Genomic DNA, 25034 nt, shown 5'->3' on the forward strand with positions numbered 1-25034 from the left:
ATTTGTGCTGATCCAAGATTTTTCTGTAGTCAAGTTTGTATTTGAAAATAATTCATTTTGTGATAAGGCACAAAATAGACAAATCTTCTATTTACTCATGCCTCCTGAAATCATTAGTTTACCCAGTGAATTCATTGCTACTCATTGTATGTGAGGCAAGCATTTAGAGAACCAGAGAAAGCTTGAATGGGTAATTTAGTTTCTTTATCAAGAGTTGTATGCAGTTCATTAAATCCTTGCAGGTGGGAAGGTAGAATTTTTAACTATTTCATCAAAAATAACTGAAGAGTTTTATTTAACATTAAAATCAAAATTATTCATTTCTTCAGCTTTTTCTTTTCTCAGCCAGCATTAAAAGTCATGTGTCTCATTCAAGAGAAAATGTTTTATCTGTCAGTGATGTGAAGGCAGTTGAATACATATTCAAGAAGGTGCTCATCTCATTATGTTGTTGATTAAGTCAACTGTGCTGTTTTTATCCATTGGTCCTGTAAACATTTTCAAAGATGTATGTGACAGTCTAAGACCAGGTAATTCTAGAAACATTCTGGCAACTGGTATGAAAGCTATATTCCTACTTTCCTGTGTGTCCCTAACCCTGTTAGGACACAGCTGTGGGAGCTGATATTCTATTTATGAAAGAGTAGTCCTGAGAAAGTGAGCTAAAACAGTTTTCCAAATATTTGCACAACTTAAGCATGACAGCAAAACTGAAGCCAACATCTTGTCTTTTCAGTCAGCTTCACAGAGCTCAGATCAAGACTGGTACTGTTTTATCAAGCTCCACATAAAGATCATGAAAACATTCCACAGTTTATTCCAAAAATTCACTTACCACTCTCGCTTAGTGGTACAAAAAGTCATAAAACTATGCTGATAGTGTCCAACTCTTGAATTTATGTTATTACTTCAGTTTCCACAGCATTAGGTGGAGTATTTTTCAATGACACAATCATATCATCAGTGCAAAGCCAAAGTAACTGTTATTTAGGCCAAAATTTGTTTGTGCCTTGTTTTGCTCCAAAGACACAAATGAATTGTTTGAGCATGGTTTTATTTCTTCTCTGCAAGGAGACATTTTTAGAGGATGTTTATTAAGGCAACATTACCGATCCATCTAGTCATTCTGCACTTTCAACATCAGTCAAATATCAGCTTGTGTTTCTTTTGGCAGATTCATCCACTAAGTTTGACTAAGCTCCTGGGGCTGCATAAACTACAACCAGAAAGGCAGGGAAAAAAGAGGTCTTTAGGGACAGTCATTGTTTTTCTCTTCATAAACAAAGAGAGGTAGTAGGGCGGAAAGAAAATAGAAGAAATTTTGTTGCTCTCTTGTCTGATTAGGTTCCTGTAGTTTCATAACATGAGACTGAAACATGGGCTCCTTGAATTTTTCAGTCAAAACACACAGCTACCATCTTCTGTCATTTGAAAACTTGTTCTTCCAGAGCTTATCCACTCCAGGCTGACTGCTTGAAGAGTCTCTTTTGAATGTGTTTTAATTATCTGTGGCTTTTTTTGGTTACTGGATTATAAAAAAGATAGAAAGAAAAAGTACCTCTAGAAATCATATTGCCATATGCCATTTGACAGAATGTTGAAGAACTGCAGTGTGTCATAGGTATGCCATCTGAACTTCTTGACTTATGGCATGGCTTAGAAATTTTATTTTCCTCTGAAATTAGTCAGTACCTTATTTGTCATCTTTCTTCATTCACTGAATTGCAACAATCACTGAAGTAACTGACGTTCCTAACATCTTTGGGCTTTATTTTCTCTGGCTGGAAAATAGAATTAGGAGTATTATAACATAATGAATATGAATATAATAGAAAATTTTACTAGACATAGAAATACATGTATTAGACCCTTTTGGAGACTAAGAAGATTGACAAGGAGGTCTTAGATTTCAACAGCAGCAATTGCAGATTGGTGCAGTTTAAAGTTTATTTACAGCAGCTACAGTGCATGGATTTCATCTCAGTTATTTGTTCTCAACTGGAGGCTAGATTTTATCTTAATATGTGTATAATGTATAGCATTTTAATATAGTTGACATTACAATCTTTCAATATTCAACAAACAAAGTATGCTTTTGTCAGTGAAAGAATTATTTATTGGTAAAAGAACTTGTAATAATTGTGATTACAAGTTCCACACTGGAGGTGTGTGTTTGCTAGGAATACAAGAGCTGTTTATTTAATTACAAAGGCTCCTGATGAGAAATATGATAAAATGGACAGCTGTTTCTGATATATGCATTTATTCTGACTTGTGAGTCAGAATATGTATGTTACATATGGATGTTACTTCAAAAGCTGATCATCTGAAACAAATTTTTTTCACTGGAAGACAAAAAAGAAAGGTAAGCCTTATGAATATGTAATAAAGAAAGAATAGTGAGTGTCAAGAAAGGAAAATAATTTCATATCCTTTGTCAAGGACAATAATTGAAAATGCCACTCAATAGCAGACCATGTTCATACCAATGCATACGTGTTATTAGGTAGCAGAAATTTCTGTTTCATAGGATAAGTAGCCACTATCCATTTTCCTGAGAAAAAGACTATCTTATTTGTTAAAATCTGGCTTCTTCCAGCTTTCTAGACTTTTAGTTTGTATTCAAAGATTCTCAGCCAGTGGTTCATAATGATTTAAATGTTTAAAAGACAGCAAAAATATATTCTCTTAAGTGAATAATGTTCACAACGTCATGTTTTCAACATCAGATGTTGAATTATCATGCAAGCATTTTCACATGAAGTAGACCAGCTACCATGTAGTGCTAAACAAACTTTAACTGATGCTGACTTTAAGCCATGTGCATTTAACAGAGAAAAGTATATATGTTTTTGAGGGGTTTGTTTTGTTTGTAACTCAGGCATCGCTGAAAAAAGTTCACTTTCAATGTACTTAGCATTTTCATATTGCTGTTATTACAATATCCCTTTTCCCCTTCCCTCATTATATTAATAGACTCTCAAAACTGGATCCTATTGCACACGTGGTGGAGAATACTTATTTATAATGTCACAGATCAGTTTTTCAATTCATTTTTAAAATATAGGGTTCATTTATTTGCTTCTTATTCTCATAGTTAACAAAATGTTGAGAAAGATTCACACGCAAAAACATCTGAGTAAAAGACAAATGGGGAGAAAAGTGCAACTATTTAGCATAAAAACTCTGAGGACACAAGTGGCTTGCCAATTTGTCTTTATAAGCAGTTTCACCAAGTAAAACAGCTTTTGAGTTTATTTTATTTTAAGCAGAGTATGCATATAAGAGTGCTCAGTACACCTGGTTCTGGAATAGTTTGTGCTGAAAAATACTATTCCTGAGAGTATAATATTATGCTGAAACAAATTTGTAATTGCGTGTATTTCTGATGTTTTATTGCAGTTAAATGTCAGTTTGTCTTAGCTTTCTGGTCTTCTCCCTAGTGAGTGCTTAAGAGATTTTTAAAAGAAAAAAAGATTGGGATTTCCTAAGCTGTCAAATGCTGTGTTTTTATGAAGCAAAACATCTCAAGTTGGAAAAAAGAGATAAAAATGTTATATTCCATGTTAGCTCTTGGGAATTGAAGCAATAGCGTAACCTTTAGTAAGAGCAGCCAGAGCCGTATCCAGTGTCAATGTGGGGCAGGCGCGGTTTTGGATCAGAGCTCTCTATTTTTGTTACTAAGAAAGTTCAATTACTATTATGGCAGTCATCCCATTTTTTTCCCTTTCTTCCAGCTTACGCTAAGAGACAATAAGAAGTTTGTCCCTGTTACAATAATCAAACAAGGTAATTTTATGTATATTTTTAGAATTCTTTTTAATCTTCTACAAGTGTAAAATAAATAGTCGAGGAAAACTTGTGACTGTGTTGTGAATGTCATGATTTTTTCCTTTTAGAATGGGTAGAACTTTAGAAACAACCATATCCTTTAATTACAAATAATAGCAACTCATAGCTATTTGTTAATAAAATGAGTTACTAATTTGCATTATGAACAATGCCTTACTTGAGTCACTGAACACCAGTATTTTTTTTCTTTTGCTTCTTCTTCTGTCCATTCTTTTCTGTGTCAATTGAGTTGTCCAGGTATTTTGGTCTTCAAGCTCAATACTTGAGGTTTAAATGCAACAGTATTGATAAGATTCCTGTTACCAAATTGTTTATGCCTGCACTATGGGTGTTTTCAACTATATCACTTTTTTTTTTTCAACCTTTTTTCTCCTCCTATCCCCAGGTAGTGGGATGTGACATCTACAACAGAAATACAGATATGTCCCTTTAGAAGCTCCTGTTTCTCTAGAGAACATAGTACTGAAAGTTATCATGGTAGTGGCATTTTTGAAAATTAACTACTTGAAGATAGTTGCAAAAAAATGAACTGCGGATTAAAATTTGCAAACAGAAATTGAATAGTGAATCATTTTAAGTAACACAATTAAAAAAAACAGTAACATCTTCTGAGGCAGTTTTCAGTTCAAGAACAGAACAATGGCAGCACTTTACAAATTACAGCAATTACCTATAAAATATGACTGTACTGATGCTTACTTCATATCTGTTCTTTCTATCATGCATCTTTTCTAAAGATATGTGAATGGGAGAGAAATGAGGTGGGCTGGAGGTGACTGTATATTAAAATAAGCAAACAATGTTTTTTATACCAAAGATATCAAACTGACATGATAGGGGAAAGAAGAGATGTACCTTTAAGGGCAAATGTAAAAGAAACACTTGTCTTTTAAGCTGAATGCAAATATGGAAAAGAGCTGAATGCAAATATGGAAAAGATGAAGATGGTGTCTTCATCACTTATTATTAAAAGAAGAGAAGGTTTTCAGAATGCTGAGACTCATTTCAAGTGTGTCTTTGTTTCCTGTTTCATTTTTTTTCAAATTATTTGCTAACATATCTGTTTTCTCTCCACAGTTATACAAAATAGGACACAGTCAAAAACTTCAGATAGTTCTTCTCTGCCAGGAGCAATACTAGGTGACAAGAAGATTTTTGTTTTTAATTTTTCCTTCTCTGTAATTGAAAATTAGAATGGTGTAAATGCTTTCCATTTTCTTGCTCCTGAGAGTTCTTTCTTATTTTTACATATATTGCACGTAAATGTAGAACTGCCTATAGTATATGAGAGAGCATCATACACCTTGTGACTAATTTTCTTCCTGCCTTGAGAAGGGTGTTTAATTCTTGAACTGTGGAAATAATATAAGACAGCATAACTTTGTCTTAAGTTTACTTCACATAAGTTTTAATGGATGAATGTCAGTCAAACTGGTAATCATTAATGATGTGCTTGTTGTTGAGTATTCTTTGGCCCATTAGATAGTGTGTCCATGTATCAGTGATACCACAGTATTCTAGGGTTATAAGCTTTAGAATTTAACTGTTTGCCATTCGAATTAACAGTGAAATTGTGCCTATACGTACAATACTAAAATGGGTAAGTAGCACTCATTGCTCCAATGGGGAGTAACAGTTACCGAACAGAACTAATTTCTCACTCAGTCTACACACCCAATGGTTCTTTAGGGCAGATTGTATCTATTGTATACTATTCATTTTTTTCTTGAACTAATGGCTCCTTCACCTTTTTTTTTGTAGTGCATCTTATTGTTCCAGGTATCAATGAAACTCAGCAAAAACTTATTCCACCTCTGTCAATAGATGACATAACTCAAGTAACCAGAAAAAGACTGGGTAAGCAGTATTGAACAGAGCTGTTATTGTTCATGAGCAGTATCAGTAGCTCAGGTGGTATGAGCTTGTGTTTACAATGCCCTTTTCTTCCTATTTTACCTTTTTACCATTTTTTTTCTATTTGTTTAAATAGTAGCTCGATTGGAATTATAAGAGTTCATTGGAATCACCTATTTTAAAACATCTGATCAGGTTTTTAAGATATTTCAAAGCCATTCAAAAGAATGAAGAATTGTTCCATAGAAATGAAGAGATCGGTAACTAAAGCCATGTCTATGATCCTTAAGATTTTTGTATTGTTTTACTTGGTAACTTATTTTTTCCATAGTTATAATCTGTTAACATTTATCTTGAAAAATGGGGGTTTATGTCCTTTCGTAATATTAGATTTTCAGTTAATTTTTACTATATGAGTTCTCCTATGAGTAAATGTGAGAAATTGTTTCATGGAGAGATTCTTGTAATAAAATCTATGAAAAAATATTGTCACAAAACAGTACATCACAATACAAATATCATGTATGTTTGATGAATATGCCTGGAACCTGCAGGTTCCAACTCACTGTGAAAGAGATTTCTTGAAGTTTTTCTTTAAGATTTATAAATTAGCATATCGTCTGTGAATGGTGTACTCATGGGAAATACAGCTATTTTCTTTTAAAGTTAACAGTGCCAGTGGTCCATCTTCCAGAGATCTCTTGAGAAGAGTTCTGGAGCTGATAATTTCTGGTTTTCCTAGTCTTAGTACTTAATTTTAATTCTTAACAACTAGGTTAGATTTTCCAACTCAGGTTATTCTATGATTCTATTTAAAATTAGTATCTGTAAGGAGGAAGTATTTATCGCCATTTGACAATGCTGCTTGCATACTCTGTGACTACTGAAATTTGAAAATTGAAGCCAAGCATAAAAACTTAATTGTAGTATTTGTGTTACAGAGCATTATTTATTTTCAGTCATTATGATAAAATTTAACACATTGTCAATTAGTAACATTTTATTTGAGTGCATTTGGTAAGCATAGAAAATGTGCTTATCACTGCTAGCTTGGTATTCATAGGTATGTGAAGTGCATGTAACAAATTTACCATTTAATGTCAGTTGACTATATTTTGACATCCATTTGAACTAAATTCACTTTGAGTAAACCATTTTGTAAAACTTTTAATCTCAGTTTTGGATTAGAAATTTTTTTAGTTCTCTACTAGTAGAATTATGTCTTTCTGCAGGAAAAGAATGTTTGCACAAAGTGTTTGCACAAAATGTTTTTTTGCACAAAGGTCTTAAAGTTCAGTAGGGTATGCAGTAAAAGTAGCAGAATGTGACTGTGAAAGTTAAAAAAAATTTTTTTTTTTAAATATAAAAGCAGTTTCAGTTGTTCTAGATGTGTCTAACTTCCTCAGTTGGATAAGTGTAGAACTTGGGCTTCTAAATTTAGATGCTCTAGACTGTTCAAAATAGCTAATGTGATGTAAGCTTGTAGCCACCCTTCATAGTAGATTACACACCTTTGTGAAAATAACTAGGGTAAACAAATGATGTTTTATTTTCCATTTACCATGTGTTCCTTACCAGAGAACATCAAGTGCATGGATGTACTTACACATAAGGGAATACTGAATCTCAAAGTGTACAAGAGGAAAGTTATTGCTATCACTTATTCAAAATAATCTAAATTTATAAAGTAATAGAGAAAAAGACATTCTGCCCAAGTACAGATTTCCTTCACTCGTGCCTGTGAACAATATATGTTTATAGTAAATTGCAATAAAATTTTCATTGTGATTAAAATTTTGACTAGCTATGATTTTCTGATATATTGCCACTATTATAATTCTGTATTATTTAGAAAAGTCAAAATAGTGCACTCAAAAATACTGTGTTTAGTGAATTCCCAATTTTCTATTTACTCTTTCAAAAATCTACCATTTTTTCTAAAGTCTAGTAGCCCAGATAAACAGAAAATATCTCACCCACAAAATGTATTTCCTTCTTCACCAGTGAAAATAAAAAGACACAGATATTACTCTTTTAAGAATGTGTCCCCAAGATCCACTATTTTAATGTATCTTTATACGATGAAATAAAAGGATTTTCTCTATATAATTGATATATACATTATATATAATAATTTATTTATATATATTATATTTATTATATAAGTTATTACAATATTTATATAATAAATATATATAATCACTATAATTGATGGAAATAAGGTAAAGGAACAAAAGCACATATCTGTCACTGTAAGATTTGAAAATGTATTTGTTTTTATAAAATCCTTAGATCTATATTACATCTTTGAACTTTGAAAAGTATTTAGCTGTTTTAATGTTGAAATGCTAGACAAGTTAAAACCCTGAAAACTATTTTGCACTGTGAAAGCAGTGACACAGAAAGCATTAAATTTATTGCTGTAAATGCTATTTTCAAAGTATTTTTAAGAAATAAAACAAATGCATATGTATTTATCATCTTTAGATAGATGCTTGTATTCATAGTGCAGAGGAATTTTATTCATTCCTAAAGGTATTCAGCTTTTCACATTTATCCATGTTGGTTTACTTTGGCAAACTGAAGTAAGACAGAAATGAATTTATAGTGGAAGCAGCTTTGCTGCAGCTTTCTAATGTCTTTGTCCCTTTAGGTAAGAATGAAACCCAAGTATGGCCTGCTGAATCAAAAACACCAGAAGTTCAAGAAATCTCACCACAGTCCCTCCCAGGTAATAAGTATTCTATTTTCAGAAACTCTACTGAATGTCTTTGCCAAAGATGTAAAAATGAATTTTATTTTAGTTTATGTTGCTTACTCTCCAGTTAAATGCAGTAGTTGGAAGACTGAAGCATAATGAAGCTGAGTTAGTAGCTGTGAGTGATACATAAAATGCAGATAAAGTTCTGACTAATTTTAAAGCAAAGGTTCAGATGCTCCAACTGTTAGGTTAGTAAATATATATATATTAGAATTAGGATTTTTTCTCTGTGGACTGCTGAATATCCTGAAATTGTGAGAAATGGCAAAAAAAAAAAAAAAAAAAGTAATCTTGTGATGCACATTGAACTTCTGACTTTAATGAAATAAATTAGAATGAAAATGAGGAGTAAGAGCACACTAGACAAAATACCTATGTGACATTAAGATGAGACAGTCATTGTTCACAGACTCTATTTTAGAGATGCAGGGGTTAACAGCATGATTTGCCATTGAAGTTCAGTTTTGAAAACATTAGTCTTGATCACACACTGTGGACTGACTTATTGGTATTATTAAATTAAGTGGGAGCTATTCACAAGCATGGGAAAGGAGTATAAAATTAAATCCCAGATTAATATTAAAGGTTATCTATTTACCAAATGTAAATTAAATTGTATGTGGAAGACTTCTGTTTTTATCATCTATTTGTGGCTGAAAATGTATCACTTACTGAAAAGGGTATAGTCTGATGCTAATTTCTTACATTGTTGAAAATCGTAAGATTATATTTGTAAATCTCACAAGACTTAGTTCCTTCATTTTCTTAGCAAGCAACTTAGTATAATGCAATAGACTACTTTATTAAGTCATATGGCAAGTATAATCCTGCATTTTAACATCTGCAATCTAAAGGCAAAAAGATTGGAGAGAGCTATATTGTTCAGTAACAAACAATGAAGCATCACTTTTACTGACTTTCATTTCTGAATTCTTTAAGTAGACTTATACCTTGTTCCATTTTCTATAGTCTGATTTTGTTCCTGTAAATGTAACTATAGTCTTGCTCTGCCATCATTACAAACAATAGTTAGCTTTTGTCTGTTTCTTTGCTGAAAGGGGAGAAAGGAGGCCTGAACAGTGGCAAGTCTTAAAATGAAAAATAATAATAATAATAATAATAATAATAAAAGAGAAATAAATACAGGAAAGGTTTGATTTTATTTAGTTTAGTCATACTATATGACCTTTTTGGCATTACTATTCATTTCAGTATGTGTTTCCTTTCTGTCTACAATGATGTAGTACATTGTTCTTTTGGTATCACAGTTCAAAGAAATACTGCTCTTAAATGTATTTGCATTTATTTTATGCGAGCACTCCATGCTGTCTAATTGACTCAGACTTTAATTAAAATATTAATAATAATAGTAGTATTAGTAGTAATAAATACCTCTTTCCAGTTTTGTGAGACTTTCGTACTCCCAGATATTAGGTAGAAAGTAAAAGAGATATAGGATGAAATTGGCCAGTAAAAGCTTGTAATGATTGTTAACCATTTCTTAGATGAAAAAATCCATTGTTTTCAGTCTCTGGAAAACTTCAATATGAAATATTCACGCTGAATATTAAAAGGGAAATAAAAATGCTCCCTCACAGGAATTTGTCATTAAAGTAGGCTCTACACTTTACAAATTTAGCATGTTTTTAATGAGCAGCTCAACTGTAATAAGAAATATATGGATACTTTACAGTTTGAGGTCTCCTGTGTACTTGAGTTACACACTTGTTTTATGAAGTACTTTTCCTTGTCTGCATAACTGCAAAACATGAAATTTACAAATGTATTTTTCAGAAATAAGTATTTTGTGAACGTGAAAACTGAATGCATGCATTTATTTATTATTTATTATATTATTTATTAATATGTTAGGACTTAACAATTTGAAAATCATACTTTTATTTTTTATTTTTTAATTAAGACACAGTAATTATTTCCTGTGAAATGCTTAAAGAGTATTGCCAGAAGTAGCATCAGAATGTTCATTTAGAAGGAACTATGTGATCTCTGTCATTCAAGCAGGGAATAAAAGATCTTAGAGTGTATCAGGGAGCAAAACTACCTGAAAGACTCCATGAGCTGGGCCACTCTTACATTACTATGAGCCTTTGCCAAAAGGTGTGTTCTGTTCTGTGTGGATCAGTAGCTTTTTTTTTGTGTATTTGTCAGACAAACATCCCACCATTTTCTTCATTTCAGGCCTCCCCTCCCTTGGCATGTACTTTCACAGAAAGTCTAGTTAGTAAGCTCTTTGTTGCTTCATATTTTCCACTTAGGAATATTATATTCTAAAAATAATACTACTTTGTAAGATTTTTTTTATTATCATTTTTTTATTTTATTTTTTGGTTTGGTTTGGTTTGTTTTCTTTTTGGTTGTTTTGTTGCTTTTTTGCCAGACATTAAAATTCTCTGAGTTGAATCAAGTGTGAACATTTTCTTTACTTGGAAGGAAAAACGTAGCTGACCAACGGTTAGAAATATTAGTGCATTTGTCTAGGATAAGGAAGAACTAATTCAGAAAAAAGACAGGTTATTCTTTTTTTGAAAGAGAAATTTCTGTGTTGCTGTTCAAGTTCTTCTTCCTTCTGACCTCTGAAGGCTCCCGTGTGCTCACATGGGATATCAGACAAAGTGAGAACATTGCTTTCATCCTACTATGCAAATTCAGTCTGGAGAGGAGGAGAGGATTGTGAGTGAAAGAATCAAGAGAGATACTACCCAAATGGATTCTAGGTCTATTCCACGTGTGATAGTAAACTAAATTTGCTTGGTTTATTAACCATTTACTTTGCAGCTATCACTAAATTATCCCAGGATGGGAGTGAATTTAAGCTCTAATGTTTCTGTTTCCTGTATCTCTTTTTACAAAATTGCTTCATGTCATTTCTATGACATTCTGTATGAATCAGAGGGGAGCCTTGTTTCTTTTATCCCAATTTTAGACATGCTCAGCTAATGCTTGACAAGGGTCACACTTAATGTGAGTGAAAACCAAATGTCTTCTTAAAAAAATATGTAATATAATGATGTTTAAATCTCTATAATTACTTTTTCTCTCATGGTAACATTTAAGCTGAAAGAAATGTACTCTTTTGAAGCACTTTGGAGGAATTTGTTGGGGTTTGTTGCTGCTCTTTTCTTTCAAGGTATCTCATTGGTGAATTTTCTCCTACAGAGTTCATAGAGATAAATTAACTTCTCTGTAGAAATACATCTCTTATTGCCAATGACAGTAATAACACCGTAGTTAACCTACAGTGACCTAGGAGCTGAATTGGCACCTAATAAAGCAGTGTGTATGAAGATTATAGCTTTCGTGACACTGAAACACACAATCCTCCAAAACAGAAAATAGTAAAATGTTTGTAACTGTATTAGCTGCTATCCAGCTATTCACAAGCTGGAAAACAGCATGTTTTCTTCAGGAAATGAAATAAGCTTATACACTTACCCATTCTGTTCTTGACTGAGGCATATTTAATGGATTGTGAAAGAAGTATGGAGGATAAGAGGAGCAGGCAAAAATTACTTCACTTTTACTCCATTTCAAAATGAAAGTGATCTTTAAATTAAGACTAAAATGTAATGCTATACTGAAGCTAATCACCACAATTTCCTCTAAATACCAACACATGCTAAATACTGTGTAATTTGCTTTCTGGAAGGACTAATTGTCTTACCACATTTAAAGCTGAGAATTTAATATCATGTGTTCCATGCTGTTGTCTTTTCATAATCTGAGATCTTTGCTCATACGTTCTTTATGACTGATTAAATACTAAAGGACCTCTCACAAGATGGAAGAAGCGATACTGGCTTACATACCTTAAGAATTAAATGCTATGCAAAATGGGGAGTATAGTTATGCACTAGTGTATTGAAATATAGTTATCAATCCAGTTTAGGTATAATGAATAGCTCTTTGGTTAGCTGCCCGTGCTTTACTGTGAAGATGTGGAAAGAATAAAAAAAAGTCAAAAGATTGTTATATTGCTACCACTTGATAAAATGAAGAGCTAAGGTACTATAGGTGAATCTTTTTTCTTCTTTTTTTTTTCTGATGATTTTTGCATTAGAATTATTAAAAAAAAATCCAGAATAGCAGAGAAAATATTTGTAAATACATTCCATGATGAAATAATCCTGTTACGCTATGTTCTATTAACGAAACTTGGGAGCCTGTAACAGAAGAATTGTTGGAGCTTCTAAGTCCTGACTAACATATTCCCTTTGCTTATGTAAAACTGCCACAAATTTACCCTAAGACTTTTGGAATTGACAAGTGAAAATAAAAATTAATTACAATGAAGTTAAGCTGCTGCAAAAAATATGCTAATAAGGTAACATAGAATCGTGGTTAAAAAAGCTTGGGGCAGTAGATAAGCAGAAATGCTTAGAGGGATTCAAAATTAAATAAAGCTTCTCTTTTTCTAGCTCAGGCTGAGAAAAAGCATGGACCTAAGGAATTTAAATCAACGCCTAAACCCGAATTGCAAACTCAAAACATATTGGGTAACTGATTTTGCTGCTTTTTACCTTCTATATACAGTAAATGTATTTTTTCATTTTCAGAATTTTTTTTCTACTACATCCATTCTACTGAGCAGCATCAAAGGAAGTCCTAATTGAAATTTTTTGTTCCCTTTGTGCTTCCAGCAACTCACAGATGATATGTAAAGCAGAATGCATCTAGCACCGACTGAGCTGTGGCTGTTACGCATAATTATTGCTAGCAGATTTGACTGGGCAATTCAATCTTGTTTTTCGAAGTATTGCTTTCTCTGTATGCGATCTGAATAACTGACATCACACAGCAATTCCATCAGTGAAATTATTTCAGTGATAGAATGGAAATTGGGAACACGCTGGTTTTCCTCTAATGACAGATACATTTAGATAATATCGATGACGCAAAAGGAGAATTTTATATTGTGTATGACATGCATTTGTGTTTGATCTGGAGAGAAAAAATGAGCTGTAATGTTTGTTTTGTTGCTGTTGCTTTTTAGAGATGTCTCATTACTTGAAACATTTTTTTTAATGTTTCCTCTTGCATTCAGAATTCTAAATTTTCCAATGTTGGTTTTGTTGCCTTTATTTTAATCCCCAAACTATGCAAAATTATGAATACAAACTTCTGGTTTGTATATATATATTTAAGTTGGATTAGATCTTCTAAAGCAAAAATGGCATAAATGCAGGATGGTGAGTGTTAATAGATAAGACTGAGCTTTTTCCTGCACAGAAATACAGATATTTTGGATGAAGAGGACTGATAGTGCTTCTCAATAATGTTGTTTTTATGTATTCCAATTGATTCATGATGTCATCCTCTCTTTTGTCTATTACAGTTGCAAGCAGGTTTCCAGAACCTACTGAAGCTAAAACATCAACCTCACTTTCAAATTAACATTTAATCACCTTCTAACCATAAATATCTTTGCCCATTTTCTAGCATGGTTTTTAAGATGAAGATATGAAATCAAGTCAAGATGCGTCACTGCTTAATTTCTAACTAGGTGATCATAGTTATGGATGGATTTTCATTACTGCCATCCTCTAATTGATGGTTCTTAATATTATGATTAGAGGAAATGATGATTTTATTCAGATTCCACACATCCTTTTAAGCAGCAAGATTGCTTTTGCTTTTCTGTTTTTTTTTCCCCAGGACGGAACTCCTTTTTGTTGTTATTGGTAAATATTGTTGGTTTCCAGAATGGTTTATAAGACAGAATATAGTTCCATACTGTGTCTTGCAATATTCTTTATTAAATAAAGCCTTGATTATTTCTTTTATCATAGCTTCTAATGAAATACATCCACTTCCTTCTGGATCCAGAATCTTTGATGTTCCAAAAAGTCCATTGACAGAACTTGGTAATTATTTTGTTTGTAAATCTCACTAAACTTCCGTGCAAAATTATCTGAACTACCTTTTTTTTGTTGTTGTTTTTAACACTTCAACTGCAATAATATTCTGTATTTATATTATTGCAGCCACTAGTTTTTTCTTCACAAAATTTACAGGTCATATCTTTCATTCTCAGTCTGTTTTTGTTTTATTATAGTGATAGGTTGCTCTGGGTTCATGCTTCCTGAAGAATGAAAAGATATATGCGCTAACTTTTATAACTTTTATTTGTGGTATGATGATGGCAACTTATGCCTTGCTGAAAGATATATCTGCAACTGAACAAGTATATGCATTGTAGTACCACACAAAGATAATCAAAAGCTCTTTAAAAATAAGTAAATAAAATAAACACAGTCACCTCATCAAATGGAGAATTTGTCACAGCTTAAGCAAATCAGAACAAAGCTGTAGGCAGGTCAAAGAGAGTTTGGGTAGAGCAAACCTGTCAAGTCTCAGTCCTGAACTCAGTATACAGCTTATGGCCTGCTACTAACTGTGGCAGTACCATATTACACAGCTACACAGTTAACACCCATGCCATTACAGATAGTGACCTTCTTTTCATTTGTTAACTAGAGTGACCTTGAGTCATATACAGATATGTTTATATTTCAGTAAGCCTTGGATGAGAATTTATCACGTAATAGTTCTGATTTATTTAGACAATGTACTTCAATGCACTCTGCCAAATTTTAAAATAATTTCCAGGAAGAGCTCTTAATTTCTTGAAGTACTCATTTGAACCAAGCAGTACAATTTGAATATCTTGAGAATTTGCTGTTGATTTGTTATAATATTTGACAGCTCTTTTCCAGATGTGCTTAAGGAGATAGAGATTCATATTTATTTTCACTGTATTAAGTTTGGTTAGATGTAATTAGAGATAGAATTAAAAATAGAAAGTCCTGTACCATTTTACAAGTTTGACAGAACTGTAGTTGCTTAAAGCCTGAAAATTGTAACAGAAAATATTTTTGCTTAGTAGAAAACAATGTAGTCCTATGTTTGTGTCAGTGGTAAAGGTACAATGAGAACAGTTGAGGAAAAATACACATTAAATTCCAATGTATATTCTGGTCTTGTTCTGACATCTTCCGTTTCTGCCACGTAGAAAAACTGGGGATTTAATTATTCTCAGTTGGACCCTGACATTGGATCGTGTGGAGCATCTGTGCTCCCAGGGATGTCAGTGCTGAACTCAGAGATACTCTGAGAGAGTGACTGTCAGAGTCATATGTAGGAAATTTCTCTGCACTGTGCCTCTGCATGTTGTGATCACCTCAGGTTGTGAAATTAGTGGGAAAAAAAAAAAGAATTTTTAGTAATTGAAGCTAAAATGCATGACCTGTGTTCTTTCCTAGTTCCTCATTAGAATTGTTCCTTTATTTTTCCACAGTGATTGTATCTGAGTGAGATATCTCCCTATATTTTCTAAAATTTCTGCATAGTCAGTATATTCAGCTTTTTTAACACAGCTCCACTCTTCTGATGCCTTTGGGAGATCTGTCATAGCTCTTACTATACGTAAATGAATCAAAAGAAACTTTTGTTGACCAAAGCTGTGAATCACACAACTTATATGTATTATTTTCTGCGCTATTGAAATCAGCACATAGTAACCAGAGATAATATTTATTAATATGATGTGCTGGTTAAAGGTAAATGAGAGAGCAGATTCATGAAACAGAAGTCTGTTGGTTTTTTTTATTTTTTGTTTGTTTGCTTGTTACATGTTCATATTGTCTGCATTAAAAGTGAGCCCTACCCCTTTTTATTTTTAATATTTTTCTCAGTCTCAGAGAATATTAGCTTTAAAATTCTGGTGTAACTACATTAAAAAAAATTATATTGATAAGGAGTAATTAAAATTGCAGATGGAATTTTTCTCTTTCATATATGTTGTAACCTAAGGAGGCATTAGTGACTAGTGCAGATTGTTTTATGGGAAAGAAATGTACTTAGGGGCCTTTACACATGGTTTAATAGGTTTAATTCTTACTGTAAAACCCATGGTCGTTGGAAACTCACTCATATTAGCCTTAGGTAAGAACAACCAATTCCAACTTGATTCCTTGTTTTCATTAAAGCACACAAGCTCTCTTGAGATCACCCACATTTATAAGTGAAATAACTTTAAGGTCTTGTAGTACTACTCATTACATCACAGCAGATTAAAGATCCAGTTTTCTCACTTTCATGGTTATTTCACTGACTTCATCTTATTTACTCCTTTCATCTTTTTCCATTACACCTTTCTTTAAAATAGTTATGTGTAATGTATAGGAACCAGTTGATACACACTTGCAAATACTGTCTCAAATGTGTTTCTTTTGGGTTGTAGCTTCTTGTTTGTAAATAAAAACCTGATTAGATATATGCTGAAGTCTGCATATGGAAAAAAAAACAGGTGTGAGAACAAAGATTCAAACCAAATAAAAACTTAATAGACACAGCTAAAATTAAATTTCATACCACTTACAAAGAGACAATCAGCCAGGATGTCTTAATTTTTTTCATGTTTGCTCTTAGCTACTCTGAGTCCAACATTGAAATCTTTACCTGCAGTGGATACCAGAGAGATGGGGATAGGTAATCCATGGATTATTTCCATACTTTTCCATTATCTTGATATCAATTAGATCTGCAAATTGTAATTTTAAGATCTGCTTTATAATCTTGGCTACCAACATTCATATCAAGCTGCTTATTGAATACTTTTGTCTGTGTAATCATCTGAAAAACACATTTATTGCTGTCTTAAAAACTGAACATATAAAGACAGTTTTGTCTTGTCTTCTTCTTTTCTCACTTCTTATTGTAAAGCTGCATCTTTTATCCTCCAAAATTTAAGAAGGTAAAATTTCTTTCTTTTTGGCATGCAGAACTCAAATTGCAAGGCCTAAAGTCTGCATTGTGAGCCATCATCTCCTGTTGTCATTACAGAGTTGTCTTGCACCTCACTTTTGGTCCATAATGCTTTGTATCAGCATCATCTGGAATTTCACAGTCTTCACAAAGCTGTCTTATACTTACTCATAAAGTCATAGGTCTCAGCAGTTTAAGCTCAGATTCTTTTTTCAGCTTTTGATGAAACATGGACTATTTCGTCAAGATCCAAAACATCTGGTACCGCAGAAGTGCAACCCACAAAGTCTGGTAATGATTTCTCATGAGATTAATTCTCTTGACAGTTAGGAATTTTCAGAAAAGACATACTGCCTCTCATTAAACAGTTTGTTCAGTTTGACATAATGAAGTATAACTACAGATATGGAAGTGCTTTATTGAATTACAGGTCTCCTTACGACATTTTGCATGAAATTATAACTGAACTACTGGTTTGTGGATGACTTTTTGTTTATTTGATTTGTTTTTCTGAAAGCATAGGCCTTCGTTTAGACTTCATATATGAATATAGACATGCCAATTCCTAAACACCCAGATCTAAAAACTGGAACTATAAGAACTTGCTACTGAAGACAGACATTCATAGAATTATAGAATGTCTTGGGTTGGAAGGGATCATAAAGATGATCTAGTTCCAACCCCCATGCCCTGGGCAGGGCTGACACCCACCATGTGAAGCTGCCCAGTGCCCCATCCAACCTGGCCTTGAATGATTCTAGCAGTGAGGCGTCCTCAGCTTCTCTGGGCTGCCTGTGTTAGAGTCTCACCATACTCTGAGTAAGTTGGTTACTTGATGTATAGAAAATATCTCCAAATATACTACTCCTATTTTAAAGATGAGGAAATTTGGATGCAAGAATATAGGGTTTTTTTTGTGTGTGTGTGGGGCCACTGTCAGTTATCCAAAAGAGAAGAATGTACAAAGAGCCAGCTGGAAAGATTTCACTTCAGTAACATGCCAGCAGTGTAATGCCAGATGCATATGTTTTTGGAGGAAATCCATTGCTAAAGGGAAGATCAACTGGAAATGTCATCCATTCAAATGACTGACAAAAGACAGTTCCTATGTTTCATTCTTGCTTTGTCATTTTTTCTTTCTCCTCCAGTTTCAGTGTCAGGACAACATGCTGCTTCATTCTTGAAATCGTAGACAAAGATTCCATGCCGTACTAATCATTTTTAATTTTTGTTCATAATTTGTTCTCTTTCCTCTTTGAGCTGTTCTTCTCCTTTGAAATTCAGAACTTCTTGTATGATTCTGGTGATATTTTGATCATCAGTTGTATTGTACACATATGCATTATGAATAGTAATTTTGGAAATAAATACAATTTTTTTAAGTCATAATTGATTATAGGACATTTGAGTCTACCTTTTCAGTGGACTTCATGTTTTAAATACTAGCTAAAAGTTTCTTCAGTTCATAAAAGATGATGTTGTGGCAGTTAGTTCTTGTCATTTTAAAACAATGCAACATGATTTGTGTTTTTATTTTCCAGCTTCATATGGCTTTCTTCATGTTACTTCTACTCCTCAAACTTTTACAGCTTCAGAAATGACAGACGCTGGTAAATTACACTAATATTATTTTAGAAACATAATCTTTTTTTGTGTGTGTATTTTTTGTGTGGAAAAATTACTACTATTAGTGATTGCAGACAATTATTCTCTACCGCCTGCACTGGATGTTGCACTATGTGTTAGTTCTTCAAATCCTATAACAGTGTCATAATTCCTGAGACTAAGCACAACACAGACGGAAAGCAAGACTGCAACTAGCACATACAGCTGAATAGGGCAGTATTAATTTAATAAATTCATCAGGAGAGGAAGTAAATTTTGCAATGTGAAAGATTGTTGCTGTCAAATAAGATATTCTTTCCGATGAAAAATTTGTTTTCTTTCTCACTTTCTTTCTGTCTGTCAGTATACATTGTCCTGTACATTGACTTAAAAACAGCAAGTAGGCAATGAGGAAGTGATAGAAGGAGGTGAAGGGAAAGGGAGCAGTTCATTGCTACAAACTTAGAGTAATAAAGTTCTAGTTTAAGTTCTCTGCTGTATAATAAAGTGGATTCTGGCATCTCAATACAGTTTTTGGGAGTTCAGATTTGCTGCAAAATATTATACAGCCCAGGTAATGATTTAAAATCAAATTAGTTAATTCTTTTAAATGAGGCATATGGGCACAAGTTGAATTGAACAAAAATTGAGAAACTCTGTAGAGATAAGTGGCTTAGTGAAGTGAATTAGAGAGACTTTTATGTCCTGAACCTACAACTGTTTTCCTGGAGTCTATGAATATTTCTTACCTTCATGGAAAGATGGTATAAGTTGTGGGCTTGTTTTCTTTCAGATGCTATTTAAGGCAAACCTATTTATAATTTGCAAAGGAACTGAATAATCAACATATATTATATGTTGATTTTTCAGTTCCTTTGTAAATGTTCTCACAGATAGGAAAATGAGAAAATGCCTTGAGTGTGTAAAGGTGTTTAAAATACTCAGACAAAATAAAGTTAATTAAAAAAAAAAACACCTAACACATTTTGACTTCTACAGAGCAGTGGAAGTTGAAAATTTTCTCTTTTCTTCAATTCTTCCGTGAATTATTTACATGCAACTGTTTCTCAGATGTATTTGATTTTTGTCTGCAGCTGGATTTACTGCTGATTTGGAGATATCTGTGCCTGTAATAACCACAGAACCTCATTTGTTATAAACAGCACTGGCTAAAATTGATGAGTTGACTTGCTTTTGTTTTAATGACTTACTTTCCTTTTTTATCCTTACTGCTGTTTTTGGAACATTTAACTTGCTTTAGTTGTCTCTGTCCCAGTAATTCATACCATTTATTGCTGCAGTTAACCAGATTCTCATCTGTACTTGTCATTCTTTATATATGGGGAATAGACAGTCCTTGGGATGGGTTTTGATTGGCTGGTTTTGGTTTTCTCATTATTGAGATTGCCAGCAATGGGCCTACCTTTCTAAGTGTTGGGGTTTTTTTTTGTTGTTGTTTTTTTTCCCCTGTGCTTTGAGCACTTAACTGTGGAAGGTAATGAGGGGCTTAACATACATTTCTGTGTAATATTTCCATGAAAGTTGTTTTGACTGGCATTATATTAGCTGGCACACTGTCTGCCTTCTGGATCAAAAGGTGTTACCTTACTATGTGGAAATCTTAATACGTGTTTTAAGATTTTCAAGCAGTAATAAGAATTCTTGCTAATATGAATAATTAAGTGATATTTTTCCACACTGACATGCTCACCAACCAACAGTTCATGAGACATTGTCATTCCGGTCTAGCTCGTAAGCAAATTTCACTTTACTTCCACTTTAGCAATGCAAATTTTGTCTGCTGAGTCATGTGTTATACGTAGTAGCTCTGGAGTAAATAAGCCTATTAACAGAAAATTACCTTTTCAGATTTAGACGAAATGAAGCCTCTTTCTTCAAGATCCAAAACATCTGGCACACCAGAAATACTACCAATTTCAGCTGGTAATGACATTACTCTTCAGTGTAGTTCTCCTGACCTGTAGGTGGTCTTTCAAAAGACACAGCAATGTTTTATGAAATAGAGGGTTGATCCTGATTTGCTATTTTAACTGAGGAATGCACACTTCCCTGTATAACTGAGAGTGTTTTGAGTTCTGCTGTAATTTTGGAGGAATTCATAGTGGACTATTAAAATAATATAAAAGAAATTTTAAAAGATATACATTTTGTAAACAAGTCGCAAGACTGTGTCCTTCATTTTTCTGTAAGGGATTCTGTAGCCAGGCCTCTTATTTGGAATGGTTGAATATGTCCTAGCATGTCAAATTGACTCGTTTCATATATTGTATATACCGTATACTTATAGCTGGAAAAAGCTTTAAGAGCTCTTAAAAATATCACACAAGCTTTAAAAACATGGGGAAAAAAAGATACTGATTTGGTTAGTGCTTCATTGAGTATTGGTAGAAGTTCATGCAGAAGGGACTTGAACTCAAATTTTCAATTCCTAAAGGCTTAGAATATCTAAAAGCCTTAGTCACTGTTACCAGCAATTTATTCAGGTTTCTGTAGCTTGAAAGGTTTCACCAACGGTATTTTCTGTCTTACAAATGGAGTAAGACCCACAATAAAGCACAGAGGTACAATACACAGAGACAAGATTTTCCACAGCTTTATGTATGTTTATGCATTTTCTTGGTGGAAAATTAGAATGAGGGTTATAGTACAAGGAATTCAGTTTGAATAAGTCAGTTTTTCTTCAGTGTACCATAAGATGACATGGTCTGTCATCTTATCTACAAGCACAGACGGATGGAAAAAACTCTTAGGACACTACAAAAAAATTACCATTGGTTACTAGTTTGTTGACATATCTTTGCAGAGCCATTGAACAAGCATTAACAATGCTGGAAGTATGAGGTTCCTCAACTGTAGAATTAATACTTTAGAAGATTCTAGCGAAAACTAAGATCTGGTCTCGAATAGGCAATACCAGTTGTGTCAGTGATTTGGCCATTCCTTTATATATGACAAAAAGGGGATAAATACATTGTTAAGTTTCTCAGTCCCTCTAAATATCTTTTCTGCTAGATATGCCTAGCTCAATAGAATGTTAACTGTTTGTGTTCTCAATTAACTCAGTTGGGCTACCCTGATTTAAAAATAGAATAATGTAATGAGTGCATCAATTAACGTAAAATGGCAGAATGTAATATGCCCTTCATATATCAAAACCTCCATACTGCCACTGCTTTGAGGAAAATTGTTTGTCTCCATGATCTGAAGGCAGTTCTCTGGTTTGGTCTTAGCTACTCAGAGGCCAAAGATGAAACCTACTTCTCCATCTGTTGCAATCCGAGGAAGAGTGGAGGGTAAATGCAATTTTTTTTTATTTGTATTTTTATTTTCCGCTTCCACCACTTCACATCATTTTCATCTGCTTTGGCCAACACCAAGATATGCTATTGTACGCAGTCTTGCAGAAACACTTGTCATACTAGCTACATGATTCTGTTGTTTAAAGCCATGCTTTTCCCATCCCCTGGAAATGGCTTTTCTGTGGGAAAGTTTGGCAAAAAGAATCCATCACACCATGCCTCCCTTCTCTGTGTGTCTCTCCATGCATTCTTTTCGTAGTGAAACTTCTTTCTGGAATGAAATATTCTAATATTGCCGAAACATAACTCTTACTACTTCACAGGCGTTGCTACTGACACGGGATAGATGTCCCAGAACTTTTTTTGAGGGCATCAGTTATTCTTTCTTCCTAGTTTGTTTTAGATTCTACTAGTACAGAAGAGCCCTTGAGTTGTAGTTGGATGAGTAGGTGTGTCATTGGCTCAGAGATTAACCCAAAGGAAGAACTGGGATTTTCAGATGTAACGGGGAATGGTGAGGCCTTCTTTGTGACCTGCTTGGGGAAGATTGCGTAGGTATCTCAAGGTCATTTCCCTGTCTGACCATAGCGACCCAGAGACGGGGCCTGGACTCCACCTCAACTGCTTCACCGAAGGCCACGAGGACTGCGAAGGGTAAATAACCTGTGATTCCATTGCTGCTCTGAGGAGATGCGCAATGCTTTTTCTCTGCAGAGATGAACCTTTTTCGGATGTTTACAATCCTGAAAAGCAGGCCCATAATGCTGCTGGTCTCTAATGACTGTTGCTTAGACACTGCTCCATTTCTAATCTTTCTGATCCCTTTTGGGAGCTTGCCTACCTTACAGGCCAGGCCTCATGCACTCCTAGGTTTACTCTGTTCCCTTAGGCATAAGTGCTCTGCTTGAAAGATAGGGTTGCGTTGGGGGAAGCAATGCTGTGACATGGAAGCCCGCCTCACGTGGGACTAGGTCTCCCTGGGTATGGCTGTACCTTGATATCACTTGTTCGACTATGGCCAGTGTGAGGATCTGAAGGTGGTTTCTGTGTTTGATCTTAGCTACCCGGAGACCGAGGCTGAAATCCACCTCTCCCTCCTCCCTGACGACCCAGCAAACTGTGATTGGTAACTAGCAAACATCCTCTTTTTTCTGATTTCTACTGCTTCTCTCGCTCCCATTTACACTCCATGCCTCAAACCATCTGGCATCATTCTCATCTTTCTTGGAGAGGCTGAAGATATGCCAGCGAGATTTGGCTTGCAGAAACACCCACCACACTTGTTATGCAGCTGCATAGTTTGATCTCGTGCTTTTTTCTCATTGCTTGCACACACTCTTTGTGGGGACTGAATGACAGCCTCTTTCGAGAACGTATTATTGTACCTTGCCTTCAGCCACCATTTCCCTGCTTCCTCCCATCGTGAGCGCAACCTTCCTTAATCAGATGCACTCAAATGATTCATTGCTCCTCGGAAACGAACTCGTTCTGTGACAGTCCAGTCTGGCACAAGATGGTGGTGCTGCAATTCTGCTGCCCCTTGTGGTTTTCCTTTCCAAGGGTGCAATTTCTCCACCACTTACTTTCCGTGTGATCAGCTGTTAGCTGTGCATGCAAAGACACTGTCACCACCTGGAAAGGAATGTTGTTCTGTTCTGACACTTTTGAGATCACACTAGGACTTGGAGCACGCTGCCTCTTCTCACCTTTTCGCAAAGCACAGTATGTGCCTTCAGGCTTCAAGTTACCTGGTGATAATGCTGTCCTTGTCTGTTTCTTGCCAGTCTGGTAATGGTGCCAAATGGAAAATTTTTACCCAGATGTTGTTGCGCTTTTAGGGAACTTATTTTTCTTGAGCCTACTTTGTGTGACATATCTGTGTGGAAGTCAAACTTCCATACTTGTAAATCAATGTTTGCTAAAAGGCATTGTCTGTGTCATTTGATGACAGTGTGGGAGTAGCTCATGGTTGCTGCCTCTCTAGTACTGGCAAGTGTAGAAGGCTGGGCATGTGGTCTGGATGTATTCTTGACCAATGGGGTAATTAAGTATTTTATGAGCAGCGTGTGAATCCTACAAATTTAAAATTGAATAAAAATCAAATTAAGATGTAGAGATCTTTGTAATCAGAAAAAGTAAGTTTTCTTATGCTGACTATTTTTTTCTCTGCTGGTGATATTGCCTACATCTGTTTTTACATTTTTTTTCTCCATTTTATAAATGTTCTTTCTTTCTGTGGCAACATCAAGAATTACTTTTGCCTTCCCTTCAGTTAGTTTTACTTTCTTTTTTTTTTTTTGCTCTTTGATTCTTAGTTACCTTACGCAACTTTTTTTCTGTTATAGTTGTGATTCACTTTTTGCATTTTATATTAGTTTTTACACTCCATCCTTTTTTATTTTATTCTGCTTATTTTGTAGACTATATTTTTATGTTTCCTTGGTTCTTTTTACTAGGATGTTATACCATGAAGTCCAGATGATAGCATGGTGTGATGGCTCACGTATCATTTAAATAATACACTTTTTTTTCCCAGCCTCTCTTAAATTTTAAAGAGGCAGTTTATTTAAGATTTGGTTGCTGAACACTGGTTTCTTGTTAAAAAAATTTATAACCTTTAAAAGTAGTTTCTTGAAAAAGTAGTATTCAGAAGACTACTACCATACAGTGTTTTGGTATTAAAATTATTTTACAGTTGTTTCTTCTATTATTTTTTCCCCGTTTTTTTAGGAATTTTGTTTTGTTTTGTTTTTATGTGGAATATGTTAATTTACATAGATTGCTCTGAAAGTAATCTTCCCAGAGCACAATAGCATTATTTGATACAGCAAATTCTCTGCAACAAAGCACTATTTTTC

At 34.0% G+C, this 25034-nt stretch overlaps 1 protein-coding gene across 1 annotated transcript in view; it reads left to right on the forward strand.

Moving 5' to 3' along the window:
* ABI3BP (ABI family member 3 binding protein) overlaps nucleotides 1–25034 on the forward strand; it is a 130243-nt gene that overhangs the window by 44026 nt on the left and 61183 nt on the right. Inside the window, exons 7-19 of the mRNA XM_065742019.1 lie at nucleotides 3738–3789; nucleotides 4930–4992; nucleotides 5614–5709; nucleotides 8360–8437; nucleotides 12904–12981; nucleotides 14275–14349; nucleotides 16916–16975; nucleotides 17468–17542; nucleotides 18793–18861; nucleotides 20726–20800; nucleotides 22108–22170; nucleotides 22765–22830; nucleotides 23237–23302. Coding sequence (XP_065598091.1) covers nucleotides 3738–3789; nucleotides 4930–4992; nucleotides 5614–5709; nucleotides 8360–8437; nucleotides 12904–12981; nucleotides 14275–14349; nucleotides 16916–16975; nucleotides 17468–17542; nucleotides 18793–18861; nucleotides 20726–20800; nucleotides 22108–22170; nucleotides 22765–22830; nucleotides 23237–23302 — 916 coding nt within the window. The remainder of the gene's footprint in view (nucleotides 1–3737; nucleotides 3790–4929; nucleotides 4993–5613; nucleotides 5710–8359; nucleotides 8438–12903; nucleotides 12982–14274; nucleotides 14350–16915; nucleotides 16976–17467; nucleotides 17543–18792; nucleotides 18862–20725; nucleotides 20801–22107; nucleotides 22171–22764; nucleotides 22831–23236; nucleotides 23303–25034) is intronic.

The sequence above is a fragment of the Cyrtonyx montezumae genome, unplaced genomic scaffold, assembly GCF_038088225.1.
Source record: "Cyrtonyx montezumae isolate F1298 unplaced genomic scaffold, pur_monq_1.0 scaffold_3, whole genome shotgun sequence".
Classification (NCBI taxonomy): domain Eukaryota; kingdom Metazoa; phylum Chordata; class Aves; order Galliformes; family Odontophoridae; genus Cyrtonyx; species Cyrtonyx montezumae.